Below are 16,870 nucleotides of genomic sequence, written 5' to 3'. Positions count from 1 at the left end.
GAGTAAGTGCTCTTTGAAGAGCTCTGTCTTCAGGAGTTTCTTAAAGATAGCGAGAGATTCTCCTGATCTGGTAGTGGAAGGTAGTTTGTTCCACCATTGGGGAACTCTGTATGAGAACAGTCTGGATTGCTTTGTGTGAACGTTTGGTAAAGCGAGGCGACGTTCATTGGAGGAGCGCAGCGGCCGGGAGGTAGCGTAAGCCTTCAGGAGTGAGTGCAGGTAGGAAGGAGCCTGTTCTGTCATCAACTTGTAGGCGATAGTAAGAGCTTTGAATTTGATGCGAGCATCAACTGGTAGCCAATGGAGCTCAATGAGCAGCGGGGTGACATGTGCCCGATTTGGCTGGTTGAAGACCAGACGTGCTGCTGCATTCTGGATCATCTGGAGTGGTTTTACTACACAGGACGGGAGGCCAGTTAGCAGGGCATTGCAGTAGTCGAGGCGTGAGATGACGACCGCTTGCACCAGGAGTTGGGTGGCCTGTTGCGTCAAGAACGGTCAAATTTTTCGGATGTTATAGAGCGCAAAGCGGCAGGACCGAGCAACTGAGGCCACATGGTGCATGAAGGAGAGCTGGTCATCAACCAGAACACCCAGGTTCCTAGCAACCTTTGTCGTTGAGAGAGAGAGAGAGAGTCGATGCTTATAGAGAAGTTGTGTTGAAAAGATGGTTTTGCTGGTATAACCAGAAGTTCAGTCTTTGAGAGATTTAATTGAAGGTGATGCTCCCTCATCCATGAGGATATGTCAGAGAGACACTGCGATATCCGTGCAGAGATTGAGTGATCTTCAGGTGAGAACGACAGGTATAGCTGGGTGTCATCAGCAAAGCAATGGTAGGAAAATCCATGTGAGCGGACAACCTGACCAAGAGAGGTGGTGTATATGGAGAAGAGAAGGGGTCCCAGTACCGAACCTTGGGGAACCCCAGTGGATAAGGAGCGGGCTGAGGACAGCTGTCCTTGCCACGACACCTTGAACGAGCGCCCAGTGAGGTACGATCTGAACCATGACAGCACATTGTCTGCGATCCCCATGTTTGAGAGTATAGTTAAGAGAAAGTCATGGTTGACTGTGTCAAATGCGGCCGAGAGGTCCAGCAGAATGAGCACTGAGCTCAATGAACATATGATCTTTAAAACATCAGTAAAGACATGGCAAGAAACCCAAAAAACTGTCAAAACTGGTTATTGTAGGTCTATATCTCACCTCAAATTAATTTAAAACACTTTGAAATGTCACGCTTTACTGGCTGAGAAACATTTCTGCATATTTTGCACGTCTCTGCCTTACATGTGTCTGAATGAAACCAGAGAGCATTAAATCAGCATTTCCTCTCACTGAGTGAATTTACAGTTATAGTTGAAGCTGAAACTCACAGACAGATAGGTAATGTGACGGATTTAGAGAGATGTGACAGATTTGTCCAATTTTTTTTTTTTTTTTAACCAAAACAGAAACGGAAACAAAATTTTCTAATTTCCATGACTTTTTAAAATTTTCTGGGTATTTTTAGTTTTTTACAAAACGTATTACAGGTTTTTCATGACCGTACAAACCCTACATATACATTGTGAGGTGCTATCTTGTGACTGACAGAACTCTGGCCAGTGTGTTCATGGCAAGGCGACCTTAATTAATGCTCAAGCGAGTTCTAATACTTGTTTCGGACATATGAAGTATAATATTTTTAAAGATGAGAAGACATTTAGAATCACCAAACGTGTGTGTTTTCTATGAATATGTCACAGAAACTATTACCACCCACAGTGGACAGCAATGTGGTTGCTAATGATCATGAATGGCGGTGTCTTCCACATTCAATGCAGTAAACTCTGCATGTGTATCCCGCAGGTCCAAAAAGCCATCATTGTTTAGCTTCCATGGGTCGTGGCAAAAGTCTTCTACAGTTCCTGGCATTTCATATATGATTATACAGTAACTCATTCATACCTCTGTAACATAATTAAACTGTATGTCACTCTGGATTCTAGTGTCTGATAAATGCCATTCCTGTAAGTGTGAAAAGACCCGCGTTGGTAAACACGGCTCAGTCTTGACACCTCCATCCCGGCACATCCGACTGTGGCTTGCTTTAAAAGCGCTTTTTTAAAAGTCTGCTTACATATCAGTGCACATCTCCGCTATTTCACTAAGCCAAGTTCAAACATCTCTTGAGAGAGCTGGGCAAGCTGCCAGTCAGCCCAGAAAGATAATTGTAGACTAACGGATCAGCTGGAGAGCACAGACAGTATTAAGACCCTGCACTTAGGCCTCACACACACAAAGACAAACAGGCTGGTGGGCCTGGTGGACAGCTTAGCCAGGTTTAGCTTTAGCACATGAAAGACAGACAGCTGTGTGTGTGTGTGTATGAAGTTGGCATTTGTCTTTCAGGAGTGGGTGTGAATTGGCAGGTTACTGGGATTTTACTAATAGAGGGTCATTTTATTTATTTTGTCTTTTTATTTATATAATTTTATGTTTTACCTTTTAGCCTTTTTATTTATTTTATTCATTTCTTTTTTTGTTTTATTACTGGTTTTACCTTTGGCCTTTTACCTTTTTATTTAATTTCTTTCTTCCTTTCATTTTTTTATACTTACTTAAATAATTATTCTTTATTTAGTTTAGTTCTATCATTTACCTTTTATAATTTTGGTGTTATTTAGGCCTCTTTGTCTTTCTATTTATCTCTTTGTTTTGTTGCTTTACATTTTAGCCTTTCTGCAAATCCTTTATTTTAAATTATTTTAGTTATTCTTAATTAAATCTTATATCGTTTGCTTGTTTTTATAATTTAAACTTATTTTTCAGTCCCTTTAATTTTGTAAAGGCTCGGCTGCATTGAAAATGAGGGGTACAATCAATGTATTGATAAATGATTGATAAAAAAAAAAAAAAAAAAAAAAAAAAAAAAAAACCTAGACAGGCTACAGAAAATATTGGCAAATTATGAGTATTTAACACTGAACAATGCTATCTATTAAAAACATAACTGGATGGGGGTCCAGTTTTAGTCCTGCAGCCCTCCCTTTTATTCCCTGTGTAAGCACACCTGATTCAACTCATTATGTGTGCAAGAAAATCACTAAACTATTCTGAACTAAAACCCTCAGAATCAGAACTGATAACCCTCAACAAAGAGCATAAAACCTGCTATTAATCACAGTATACAAACAAACTATTAATTATTAAAGGAACGTGTTCATACCTGTCCTGTATCCAGTGTTGTTGAGGTAGACAGCGAAGGAGCGTGGCTCGTGCTGGACCTGCCACGACGGTGATGAGCAGTTCTCGTTGTTGGTGTACGTGTTATGGTTGTGAACGTATTTGCCCGTCAGCATGGATGATCGGGATGGGCAGCACATTGGCGTAGTCACAAAAGCATTAGTGAAGGAGGTGCCGCCGTCCTCCATGATCTTACGGGTTTTGTTCATGACCTGCAAGGAGCCTGCGAGAGAATAAAGTACTGTCATTTTCTGATACTCAAAAGAATGTAAAAAAAAAAAAAAACATAAAAGTGCATCTAGAAAAAAATGAAAATCATTGAACTGAATTACTAAAATAAAGTAACTTTTTAAAGTGTGAAACTCGTATTTTATATAGATGTATTACACACAGAGTGATCTATTTAATATTACATTAGACCAATTGGTACTTTTGGCAGTGTGGGCAGTGTGCCAAGTCCTGCTGGAAAATGAAATCTGCATCTCCATAAAAGTTGTCAGCAGAGGGAAGCATGAAGTGCTGTAAGATTTTCTGGGAAAACACTGCACTGCACTGCACTTGTTTTTTGGACTTGATAAAACACAGTGGATCAACACCAGCAGATGACATGACTCTCCAAACCATCACTGATTGAGGAAACTTCACACTAGACCTCAAGCAGCTTGCACTGTGTGTCTCTCCACTCTTCCTCTAGACTCTGCTCCCTTGATTTCCAAATAAAATCCAAAACGTCCTGATGATCAGTGATGGTTTGGAGAGACATGTCATCTGCTGGTGTTGATCCACTGTGTTTTATCAAGTTCAAAGTCAGTGCATCATTTGAAGCCTATATATTATATACAGCACCTGTCAAATGTTTAAACGTAGCTCTTCTCATTCAATGTGTTTTCTTTCTTTTTGTGATTTTTTACATTGAGAATTTAATACTGAAGTCACAGAATACAGAATTATTTTGTGAATACAGTGTTAAACCAGAATATGATCTGCACCCTCTTTGTATTTTAATCTCAGTGTCTTCATGAGGGAGAGTCACATGGAATAGATTTCTCAGCGTCTTGAAGGAGTTTCTGGAGGTGCTGAACAATAGTTTTTTTCGTTTTCTTATAGCTTTTTACTTTATGCTGTGAAGCTCCAGCTCACCCCAAATGACCTCAAATCCCCATCTCAGATCAGGTTTAAATCAGGGGATTGTGGAGGTCAATCACTTTTTTGTTTACTACCTAATTACATATCTCTCCTTTAATTGTTTTGATGTCTTAAACATTAATCTACAATGTAGAAAATAAATTGAATAAATTACAAAAGAAAAACTTTGAATGAGAAGGTGTGTCCAAACTTTTGACTGGAAGTGAATGCCTTCTGAGTTTACCCAATGGCCAAGGTTGCATTTGTCATGAAAGCTTTTTCTCTCCGTAGACCAATCAGATGCCCACAAATCAAAATGATGACAAACAAAAACAGTTTAGTGCTTATTTTGGCAAGCAGAAAAAATGTGAAAACCTCTGCTTTAAATGCTGGATTGCTGGGATAGCTGACTGACAGTTACACAAGGCTTTTGCTGAACAAGTGTGCCAAATAATTTTGGCACAGCACAGAAATCTAACAGCACAGTATACAGTGTGTAAAAGTTCACAGGGTTCAGAGCTTGGAGTGCCTTCATATGTATGAGTGGAGTCTGATGAACTATGGGTGATGGGGATACTTGAGAAGCTCGAGCTGTTGGTGGAGAATGTTACACACTTTGTGGCATTGCAGGGACCGTCTGCGGTCGCATGACTAAACGCCTCGAGGCTTTCAGACACTCGAGCACGACCGTTTCCAGTCGCAGAAGATTAAAATGCGAAACGGCCGGCGAGCGCCGAATGTGACTGGCTGAGATGGAGGGCTGCTGATTGTTATACAGTCAAAGCGAGGAATTTAGTCCGGTTGATGATAATTATGATTATGATGATGGCGAGAGGCAGTTCTGATGGCGAGGAAGCAGAATGCCTAGACTGCAAAATCATCAAGGATTGGAAAACACTCCAGCTAAGGGCACAGGCCTCCTCTCCAAACACTAAATCATTTTTTCCTGGCTGCCTTCAGTTAATAATGAACAACTCGAATGAAAATGAGCGTTCGGGGAGAAGAGTGACAGGGCAGCGGAAATGGCTAACCAGCACACTTGCTTTGACCCGTTCTCATGTATAATAAAAGTAACTCAATACTACAGTATGTCCTTCACTCTCTCAGACCAAAAGCCACTCCGCTGAAAAATTCCTTATTGAAGACATGCAGACATCTGAATTGGCAAGTATAAAAACCAAGGCCTGCTTTGCTGTCTGTTCCTTTATGCTCATGTTTCTCTCTATAACATATCTATTAAAGTGAGCTTTGAAGGTCCAAGTCATTGTTTACAGAGTCTTGGTTTAAAAACAGGCTGTTTAAGTGTTCCATTCAACACTAAACATTTAAGATTATTCATTATGATTTATTAAATGGAATGTTTTGTTCCGTTTTTCATTTCATTTGAAGGGAAAAAAAAAGGAAAAAAAAAAAAAAAAAAGCAATGTGTGGTATCTGTATGCTTTTCTCACCCAGCTCCACGTCCTGGTCGTCCGTCATGATGAGGATGATGTTGGGGCGGATGTTTCTCCGGTCGCGCTGCACTCTGCCCCTCAGGCTCTGACTCCGGGTGGTGAAGCCTGAGGCCACTGAGGCAGCCAGGCCCAGGGCCAGGAGCCAGCCCAGACACAAGTGCTTCATCACCACGAACACACGCACACACACCACACACTGGGACCAACACTGCTACTCTCAGGCCACTGGTTCATCCACCAGCAAGTCTGGGGGGTAAAAAAAAAAAAAAAAAAATGTTCTTATTAATATATGCAAGTATAGTGAGACAAATAGAGAGAGAGAAAGAAAGCAAGACATGCTGAAAAGAAATGAAGTAAGAACAAATGCTCCCCTGACTGCATTAGATCTAAAAGACAAACTCTCCTTTTTCTGTCTTTGGACAGACCAAAAATAACATGAGCATAAAATAAATGAAATAAATAACAAAATGAACGGCGTTTCCAGATCGCTGGCTAAAGCACTTAAACACACTCGCGTCTGATAAATCGTTTACGTTCTACATTTAAACTGCATGTCATCTGTGTGTATTATACTGTATATATAGCTTCCACAAACCAAACAGCAGGACCCTGGAGAAAAATGGCTCACGTCACACTGACCACTTTAAACTTGCAATAACAAAAACGGCTTAAAATAATGAGTGTGCTGACATGCAGCGTACAAATGTGCTGAAAAAGGCTGCAACTAATGAAAAATGATTAGCAATAACAGCAAAACCACAAGTCAGAGTTCCTCACGGTGCTTTTAAATCCTACCTGTGTGCTCCCTACAGTGCTCTCATACCTCTCTTCCCTCTCTTTAGCTACCCTCACACAGACACACACACACACACCCTAACACTCAGTGCATTCCCTTCCGCTCCACACTGACAAGAGCTCACACTCATCTGTCCCACTACAACACACACTTTCCCCATTGGTTGGCAACGTTTGGCCACTAGACCAAAGGCAGCCAATCCCAGCGCAGAGCTAGCCTGCCTGTCTCTCAGAAGGCCTGGGTGTGGTGACCCCTGGTGGGGTGTGAGGAACCCAAGGCATTTCGGACAGAGAGAGGAGGTTCCGCTACATTAACCCCCTCACTGCCCTCAACACCCGTTTGGAGTTGGGGGGGGGGGGGGGGGGGGGGTCAACTTAACTCTATGCATCAGTGAAGATGACAAAGACAGTCCAGCTTGGCCAGAGGGGACCATGTGGTTCACATTCTTGTGCTTGTTGGTTGGGTCTGTGTGGCTTTAAATAATGGAAATAAGGTGAGAAAATATTAAAAGTTTTAAATTGTGTCCAAGATTCTGCTCAAAATTCCATAAAAAAAAAGCAATCATGATGAATCAAAAACAGTAGAAATGTCCAAACTGGATCACGTAGCAAAGTTCTATTTAATATTAAGTATGTTGTATAAGTTGGAACTTCTAAAAGAATAAAACGGTTCACAGGACTGTATATAAGGCAGATATTTAAAGTGCAGAAGTCCAGTATAACCTAGACATTCCTAGAATATAATGCATTTTCCTTAATATAGTTATAAATTCTACAGTTATGAAATAAAAAAGGCATGCTACAATTTACCAAAATTACCCACTTACAGATCCTTAAAACTGTATAGAACTTGCAGAGTGAGGAGCCGAGAGTCAGAGTGCACAGTCAGTTAATTCAGAATGTAAAGTAAATGAAAATGATTATGCAACCATGCAATTAATTATGCATTCTGTCAATGAATAATTCATTCTCAACTGATTTTGCAATATATATTCAACGTATAGTAAAAAAGTGATGAGTGAAGACCTGAGAGGACAACTCAGCTCTCACTGCTAAAAGATATATATGTAAATTAATCAGCCAATAACACCTTCACATTAGAAAGTCATGTGGCAGAACGTTTCCCAGCATGCCCTCTCCACTGGTATTTGTGGAGAGTAGTGTTTTCCCTGAAGGAAAGCAGGCAGCGTTATTGACCTTTATTAATGCATGATGAAAGTCATTAGTGTGAACACCTTACGGCACACACCAGATTGCTGCTGGGGCCCCTTTTGTCCGGAAGCAACGGGCCGAAACAAATGGGTGTTTACGCACCTGAGCCTTCACTAGAACATCTCTCACATCTTCCTCTCACTAATGCTCACACCAACAAGCACTGCTGACCCTCAAACCTCAAATATAGCCCTGACAATGGCTTTGAAAAGGGCCCTGAGGACTAAGAGGAAAAGGGCGGGAAATATCCAGACATTCAGTCTGGGAACATATCTACATATATGTGCGTTTTCTTTCTTTATATTATAGATAAAGACAGAGCTCTTTAAAGAGCACTTAATCTCCTAACTCCTCCAACTAACAAACTACTTTTAACCTCATTTCCTTCTTCCCCTTTTTTCTTTCTCTATTCCACTATTTTGATTTGGCCTCCTTTAGTTCCTGCCTAAAAATGTTTTTTTTTTTTTTTTTTAACCTTGAACTTCTATGTCCTCCGTTATTAAATGTTCATCATTACTGTAAGTCGATTGGACAAAAGCGTCTGCTAAATATAATGTCATATAATGTAATGTAATGATGGATATTGGGTTGTATTTCCAAAGTATATAGCAAGTTCTGGTCCAGTTGAAAGAATAAGGTTTATATATAAAGCAGATGCCCTGAAAAATCCATAGTGTTTTTTCAAGAGATTTTACGCTTTTAGCTATTTAAATTAGACCAGATAACAGAAAATACAGCTGTGGGAGGATTTTTTTTTATTGTAGTACTATAGCATTATCTTCTTATCTGCTGAAAAGGTTTTTAAAATAAAAGTAACACATCTGTACCCTGTACATATAATTTTGGATTTCTGATTTGAATCTTAATTATTCTTTTAATTCTGAAATGACACTCTCACCCCTCTTGGGAACTCTCCTCAATTTAAAGTACAGTTTTTTCTATTTTCTTTCTTTCTTTCTTTCTTTCTTTCTTTCTTTTTTAATAAGCAACCTCTGATCCTTGAATCACCCCTTGGTTTTATTCTTCTCTTAAACAATTATTTTTTACAGCTCAGAATTTCAAGCTTTAAAGTGTAAATTGGCACATTTCTGCATGTTTTACATCCTGGGCAGCAGCTCTGCTGATAAGCTGTTTCTCAGATGGAGCTGTAAGAGCTTTTTTGGACAGCACGGGTTTCAGACAGGCAGTGCGAGGGCCAGCCAGAACAGTCTCCCCGACAGCGCTGTGCAAACACTGGCGCTGTTTGGACAAACCCCCAGGAGTAGGGGTGGCAGGGTCCAGACACAGTTTTCACATACACATATCTAAATGATGCACACACACTCACAGGCAAACCCTTGATGTGATGTGCTTTAAAATTGGGCTGCACTATATACAGTATATACCTGCTAATGTTTGTTGGGGCTGTGCGAGTGTGAATCATTCAGTGATTGGTTAGAGGCTCATGCGCATGCTGTATTTTACATGTTTAAGATATTATCGTATAAGATAATATCGCAACAGTGCATCAGCAAATTATCGAATTTGCCACTAATATGAAGGACGTTTACATGCATTTCATAATTTGATGTCAGTAATCCAGTCAACATTTTTGACTTGAACTTGGGTAGTCAGATTATGGGAAACATCAATAATTGGATTTACTTTGTAACCAGCCAATAAACACAGATGCAGGTATTTTTTAACATATCAAGACACAATATGCACATATATCAGCTAAAAGTTTAGGATTATTAATTTTTTTCAGTTTCAGTGTATCTATCTCTTATTTCCAATACCACAGTCTGTTTTCACTTAGAAATCGCTGAGAAATCTGACACTAATCTAGTTCTAAGTAAACATGGATTGTGAAATCTTTTTACTGAGATAAAATCCAGCTCTTTTTAGACCTGTCACCATAATTACATTTTTTGAATTATCGTACAGTAAATGGACATGACCTCAATATTATTTGATAATAATGATATTATCGGTTTTGTTTATTTGTATGTTTGTTCACATACAGCTCTGGAAAAAATAGGAGATCACTTAAAATGATGAGTTTCTTTGATTTTACCAAATTAAAAACCTCTGGAATATAATCAAGAGGAAGAAGGATAATCACAAGCCATTAAACCAAGCTGAACTGCTTGAATTTTTCCACCAGGAGTGGCATAAAGTTATCCAAAAGCAGTGTGTAAGACTGGTGGAGGAGAACATTCCAAGATGCATGACAAACTGTGATTAAAAACCAGGGCTATTCCACCAAATATTGATTTCTGAACTCTTAAAATTGTATGAATATAAACTAGTTTTCTTTGCATTATTTGAGGCCTGAAAGCTCTGCATCTTTTTTTTTTTGTTGTTATTTCAGCCATCTTACTCTGATCTGACAAATCGTGAGTATGCTGTTTACTTGACTACTTGAACAATCATTTTTTTTATTGTATGTAAATGCATTCACTGCAAGCTCTTAGTAACTAAAAACCTTGCCTTAATCAGTAGCATTAACGCTAATTTAGCACAATTCAGTCAGATAATGAGCTCTGCCGGCAAGCCTCAAATTCACCCCCATGGCCGTTGCGCTCCAGGATGACACCAACACCCACGCCTTCCTTTCAGCACTGCAATTTTAGAAAATGGTCAGTCCAAAATAGCTCTTCTATTTTCTGCTCTGGCTGAATGGATAGGAGGGAGGGCCAGCAATTACAGCCTCGTTTTAATTACCCTCATTATTGCACCGAGGAAAAAAAAAAAAGAAAGAGAAAAAGCCAACAAGACAAGACTTCGCTTGGCCACACACTGATGCAAGAGTCCTCCGCTGACCTGCTGCTGGAGACAAAGCAAGCAGCTTTTCATGAGCAGCAGAAGCCCCTCTGCAGCACTGACCATGCCAGCTAAGCGCAGGCCTGGTATGCAGCCATTAGAATGTGATGTTTATGTTCAGAGCGGCCTGCCGGAGAACTGGCAGCCCTCGCTGGCCCAGGAGAAACTGTTACGCAAACTTTTGTGCGGTGTAAGTGGGTGCTCTCCACTTGACTAGAAAACGACAGCGTAGCTTTAAAGCAGCTCAATAAACAGCCGCTTTTCTGTTCTCAAATAAGCCGTTCCCGCAAAAGGGCCGGTACAGATCAGGGAAGTCTCTGAGGACCGGTCGAGCCGCTGGGCTACGCACTGTGCTTCACTGTGGCTAGCCTGGGGCAAAGTCTCAAGAGCAGACTCACTCTGAAGGCTGTAATGAATATGCCAGTCAGGAATCCTGCGGACCGAGCTGCTCTGAAGGATGGACATGAAACACAGAGAGCCATGAGTGGTGTACAACATGCATGCAAAGTCTGAATTATATAAAGGATTTGTTCGCTAAGACAGAGCTGCCAACTCTAACATTCATTTAACATTCAACATTCACTGTATAATAGCATAACCTCTAGCATACAGTTACTATTGTATACATACACTTCTAAAAAACACTTAAAAACACTTTCCTTTATATAAAGGTAAAGATTAAAGATACTGTACCACTCCAAAAAATAACAAAGATACACTTGATACACGTTGAGTACCTCAATATTGGGTAGGCACCTGATTAACCTTTCGAAAGGCAAACTTGCTAATGCATCATCATGCAGTGCTTCTGTAATGTAATGTTCTTTCAAGCCATTCAAGTGTACTTTAATGCTGTCTAGCACCAGTTGAAAGAGTCTGATACATCCTGTGCTGTTAGTGATGTTTGTTAGCTCTGCTGTGTCTGATACTCACTGTACTGTACTGGGCTGGTTAATGTAATCTTGAGAGGGGGGAACTGGTTAGTTGTTTTAAAAGTCTTTACTCTTTTTTTTTGTCTTTCCTCACAAAACACATTCACTTTACACTAATACTGCATTGGTATCAGCATCTATTAATTAATTCTGTAATTACAGTATCACAAATATCACCGCTACTGCAACTATGCAGCTCTTTAACTGATTTAAAATGTTAATTCCAATGGAAATCATGTTAAACAAAGACGAAAATGCATTAAAACTTAGTACTTTGAAGGTCTACAGCATGTTCGCAGGATAGCATGCTGGATCTCTAACAGTGTTTACTGCCACAGCGTGCAGTAATGTAATAAAAAAGGAAGCTCATGGTCAAATGATGTAAAATATGTGATGTTATTATGTCTTCAAACTGTAACAAACTACAAATTTCGCCAATAAATTAAAGAGCACTGAAAGACTCTGGTTCCCGCTCCCGACTCGTTCCGTCCTCCTTTGCCGCACACATCTGTTTTGAGCCGTGCCGTTCGAGGACTCCGCGCATTACAGAAGAACACAGGAACGCTTTCTTCTGGACCACAGTCGAGCAGCAGAGTGAGCATCGTCTCTCACCACTTATTGTTTTTAGGGATTAGAGCAAATGACCCAGTAAATTAGCCTCTACTGTATTAATCAGGGCTAAGCTCGGGGAATAATATTGAGGATGGAGGGAGAAGAAAGGTCTTGGAGGTTCAAAGGAGAAAAACAAAAAGGCCACTATGTCAGCTTTCAGCCCGGCCAACCAGCTGCCAAAAAAGAGCCCCCGGCGAAAATGGGGGGTAATTTTCAGATTAATGGGAGGACAGGACAAGGGTCCTGCACTGCAATCCAAAATCTTTACTTCCATGATTATGCTGTATTTTTTCTGACCCCCCCCCCCCCCCCCCCCCTTTCATAAATAATAGTGCACACGGAGGCATGCAGCCTTCTGCTCAACCGCACAGCTGTGTTTGTGACCTCGCAGCGTTACAACAGACAATGGCAGAAAGCTTCCTGGCAGGCTTGTGCTGCTGTGGCTGCGTGTGGTAAAGACCCTCAAACCACACACTTCGTGCCACTTCAGGCCTGTAATGTGAACGCAGCAAAAGTGGCATATTTTTCTTTTTTTTTCATTAAGCTTAGCTCAATTATTATGCCCAGTGTGAACACAAAAAAATGGGATATTTATTATATATATATTGTATATTTCAGCTGTCACTCAAAAAATATATATAATTTTTGAGATGACTAATAGCTACAAAATAGCAAAAAAAAAAACCTCTTCACCCACGGGGGACTGAAAGGGAATCATCTGGGAATGTGAGGTAAACTTTGCTAGCTTTCCCCCCCAGTGACATTCATTCAAGTGTGGGGATTGCACAAGCTGATAGAACTTCGGCTACTGGGTTGAATTCTCCTGGAGAAGCAAAGTAAAACACTGGAGTAATCATCCAGTATGAAGTCTATTAAATCTGTGATTTAATAATTTAATTTAATTGATAAGTCAGAGGCTTATGTAAATTGGAAAATGTGTTAATATTATTAAAATAATTGATCTATTTTCTTTTACTATCAATGGTGAATCAAATCAATGACCATTGAACCACAGAAGATGAGAAATGTGGGGTTTTGGTTTTTGAAGTGGATCAGCATCAACACACACAGGCCTGTCCAAGCCAACAAGCGCAGTGAGTGAGTGAGTGTTTGTGTGATCCCACAGAGCAGGCCAGGACACACCACAGGCCACACGGAGCCTCCATCAACAAGCGTTCTTTCTCTCTGTGTGTGTGTGTGTGTGTGTGTTTTATAGACAAAATACCACATTCCAATTATTCTGCCTTACATTGTGATCAAAACTGAACTATGAGAAGTTCAATAACTGCAGTCTGCTGAACAGTTTAATCTCGTTTACTAAACTATTAGTCCTTTTTTTACTTAAATAAGTGAAGAATTTGTTATTAATAAAAAAAGTTGCATTGAGGTGTTATTAGGCTTCCATGATGTCCTAATTCATGCTTTGGTTCCAATGCACACACGTCTATACTTTACTAACTACATTATATACATTTTTTTAAACATACTATTTAGTATGGTAGTCTGTGGTTTGGGACACACTCTACACTGAAACGACGACTCAAAGATGCTCACAGCACAGAAAAATAACCTATTTTTTGGGGGAAACATCTACATAATTAGAATCAGACTGATGCATTTGCACACCCATATTGCTTATTCCAATTTTTAAAAGCTTGTGTCATACTTTGTCTTGATAGCGCACTGGCATACAACCTAACCTCATAATAAAGATGAAATTGTGCTTTTCACAGCTGTACATACACACACACACACACCATTAGTAATGCCGTTGTTAAAAATGGGTAAAATGAAAGATAAATAAAGCATACGTCTTAAAGGACTATGACCACATTTCCAAACCAGTGAAAAAATATAAACCACACTGGCCTCAAAAGATCGTGACCTAGACATCGTACACGCAGAGCGTCCAAACGCGCTGTTTTTTCCTCAGGCTGTGCAGAAGCCGGGCTCTGTGGGCTGCTCTTTCACTCTTTCACTGGTGGGCTCGAGTGTTGATTATGTGGTGAGAGGAGGAATGTGGCAGCCCACTGAAGTGGTTTCACTTTGTTCTCAGTCCGCTAGGTCATTTGGCTTAATCACTGTGGAGAGAATGGTGCACACATTCAAACAGGCGCTGCAGACACGCTGCCTTTCACTAATGACATACCACACACCTCAGCAGAGCGACTGACTGGGAATTTCACCACCAGGCCCAGACATTCATTCCCACACATTCAGAAGATGAAAAACCAGCACTTTCCATTACTCTTTTTCTGCATAATGAAAGGCGAGCGGCTTCTTTGACTCTTGCGGTTACAATATAACGCAAAAGCGAGTTGCTACTCAATGGCTACACAATAAATGCTATCGGTACAAAACCAGGCCTGAAAAAACATTCATTCATATTCAGAATGTTTTTTAGCTTGCATAGCTAGTACTGCCGACATTATAATGCTACATACTGTGATTGTGTAGAGCCTTTGGAATGAATCAACACACTGGTCCTAAAAAAAAAACAAAAAAACAAAAAAAAAAACAACTAGAAATGTTCTCTTTAGGGAACAATAAGGAAACAATTTATTCGTCCACAAATCAACCTATTGAACTCTTTTGATGTAAATCATCCAGCCAAACAACCAAAAATCTACTAACCCGTTCATCCATCTGCCTACTCAACTGATTAATTATATACTGATCAAAACATCCATCTACTGACCCATCAATCCAAATCTACACATCCAACCATATTGTACTTAGCTGTACAAACACCTATTCATGCATCCATCCATCCATCTACTTTTCCATCCAACCAACCAACCAACCAACCAACCAACAACTCACTCATCTATCACTCACTAATTTATTCTCCTAACCATCATGACCTTGTTTTAATAGACACATGCCAAAAGTCACAGGACAGGAATTAGCAGCATGTCCCATGAATTTTGCCAAAAAATGCTGCAAAAATTTTTTTGGGGGGCTTTCTGCATTGATTGTGCATATGCATGTAAGAGCTTCGCTTTTCTTGACAATTCTAGCCAGATGCCCCTGGTATTTATCATTACCACCCACTGCACAGACCACTGTGGGTGATAATGCCTTCCATTAAGTATTTCTGGTACACACAAGACAATTTGGAATGACCCCAGAACTTTTAATATAGACCGTCTCATCTATCAGTCACTCACTATCTGGCCTGACTCAAACTCAGATATATGTCATGTCATGTTCTCAAAAGCATTTTGGGCAGTGTTCAGCATCACTCACAAGATAACACCTCACAATGTATACATGTGTGTCTGTTTGCAAGCTGTTTTCTTGAGAAAACACTTCATACTTTGGCATGCCAGTATACTGGCACTGCACTTATTTATACTGATAACGCCAATATTGTAAGACAGACTATCACAACTTAGATAACATACTGTTCTTCCTAAGAAGACAGGACAGAAGCTCTCTACAGCCTGGGAAAACGTAATAATTGGGAACGGAACGTTCACCAGGATCCAAATCATAACCAAGGCTGCATGTTTGGAAAATCCCACAGACTCTGGACGTTTTGGGGTTGTTTTTCTCCCCAAAGCTTAGTTTGTTTGCAAGGATCTGGGGAGTTTAACTTGCGGTGTGGGTATATACAAGCGCTCTTCCCAAAACCCACGCTGTTATCAAACTGCTGGAACAGCTGAGCCAGTCTTGCACACCAAATCGAATTTGAGGGATGCCAGTGGCCTGTCAACAAGCTAAAGCCAGCCTAGGCTGCATGAAGATGCTAGGACACGAGCCTCGTTCAGGTTGTCCCAACCCACAGGAAAATGAACATCTCTGGCCTGAGTTGAACCATCTGGTGGTTTTGGAAAAAGGCTGAAATAGCAAACGATGGGAAGATAACCAAATTCCAGTCATGACAAAAATAGTGCCTGCTTTTTAAATGGACTGGAATGGTTTTAGCTTTTGGAAAAAAAAAAAAAAAAAAGCAAAGCATGAACATTACATACTGCTGCACCTTAGCTGCATGGAGTTCACAGCCAATCCCAAACTTCCTGATTTATTGGAGGCAGGGACTATATTTAGCTAAAAAGCTGTTAGCATTTACCCATCACACAGAACAGTGTGGGGGGGGCTATGATGACAGAGGCTGCGATTTGATTACAGTCAACTATTTTAATACACTGACGATGCGGTTAAAGAGGAATGGCAGTCAGAGACTTTGAGGAAACAATGAGAACCGGCCCCAAGTTAATCCTTAGCTGAAATGGAGAGCCTGAAATGAAGCTCTGCAGACGGCAAACCTGCCAGGGCCCCTTCATTAATTATGAATGCATGTAAATATATAATTAAATTAATCCTACTCTCTCAGACTTCAAAGTCCTGCTTGCTGCGGCACCAGGTGGTCTGGTGGGAACTGTGCAGAGAGAGAAAGAGAGAGAGAGACTGAGTGTGAGTGTATTTAAGGGCATCTAGTGTGAGAGAACCTATTAAAAGACAAGAAGGAGCATTTTTCTTCGCCAGACTTTAAGGAACAAAATAAAAACACAGCAAAATAACATTTACATAATTTTCCTTTTTACTCAAAATGCAGAACTATTGAGGCTAATCTAGCAAACATGGTCAAATGTACAGAAAAGGTCAGTCTTGATCACTTTGTTTCTCACACATACTGACTCTCTATTCACTCTGTTCACAATACCAAGCTGAAGTGAATATATATATATTTGTTTCATG

General features: G+C 40.3%; 1 protein-coding gene across 6 annotated transcripts in view; it reads right to left on the bottom strand.

Moving 5' to 3' along the window:
- The window catches only part of sulf1 (sulfatase 1), a 182,546-nt gene that overhangs the window by 36,187 nt on the left and 129,489 nt on the right, over positions 1-16,870 (bottom strand). For 5 of the 6 annotated variants that reach the window (XM_022685621.2, XM_022685646.2, XM_022685632.2 and 2 more), the window contains 2 exons: positions 5,808-6,056; positions 3,215-3,454 (listed from right to left, as the gene is read on the bottom strand). In XM_022685621.2, coding sequence (XP_022541342.2) covers positions 3,215-3,454; positions 5,808-5,976 — 409 coding nt within the window. In that variant the 5' untranslated portion in view covers positions 5,977-6,056. Of the gene's footprint in view, positions 1-3,214; positions 3,455-5,807; positions 6,057-16,497; positions 16,551-16,870 lie in introns of all 6 variants that reach the window. The other variant, XM_022685639.2, reaches the window with a different exon arrangement.

The sequence above is a fragment of the Astyanax mexicanus genome, chromosome 1, assembly GCF_023375975.1.
Source record: "Astyanax mexicanus isolate ESR-SI-001 chromosome 1, AstMex3_surface, whole genome shotgun sequence".
Classification (NCBI taxonomy): domain Eukaryota; kingdom Metazoa; phylum Chordata; class Actinopteri; order Characiformes; family Acestrorhamphidae; genus Astyanax; species Astyanax mexicanus.
This window is presented reverse-complemented; position numbering and strand designations above follow the sequence as displayed.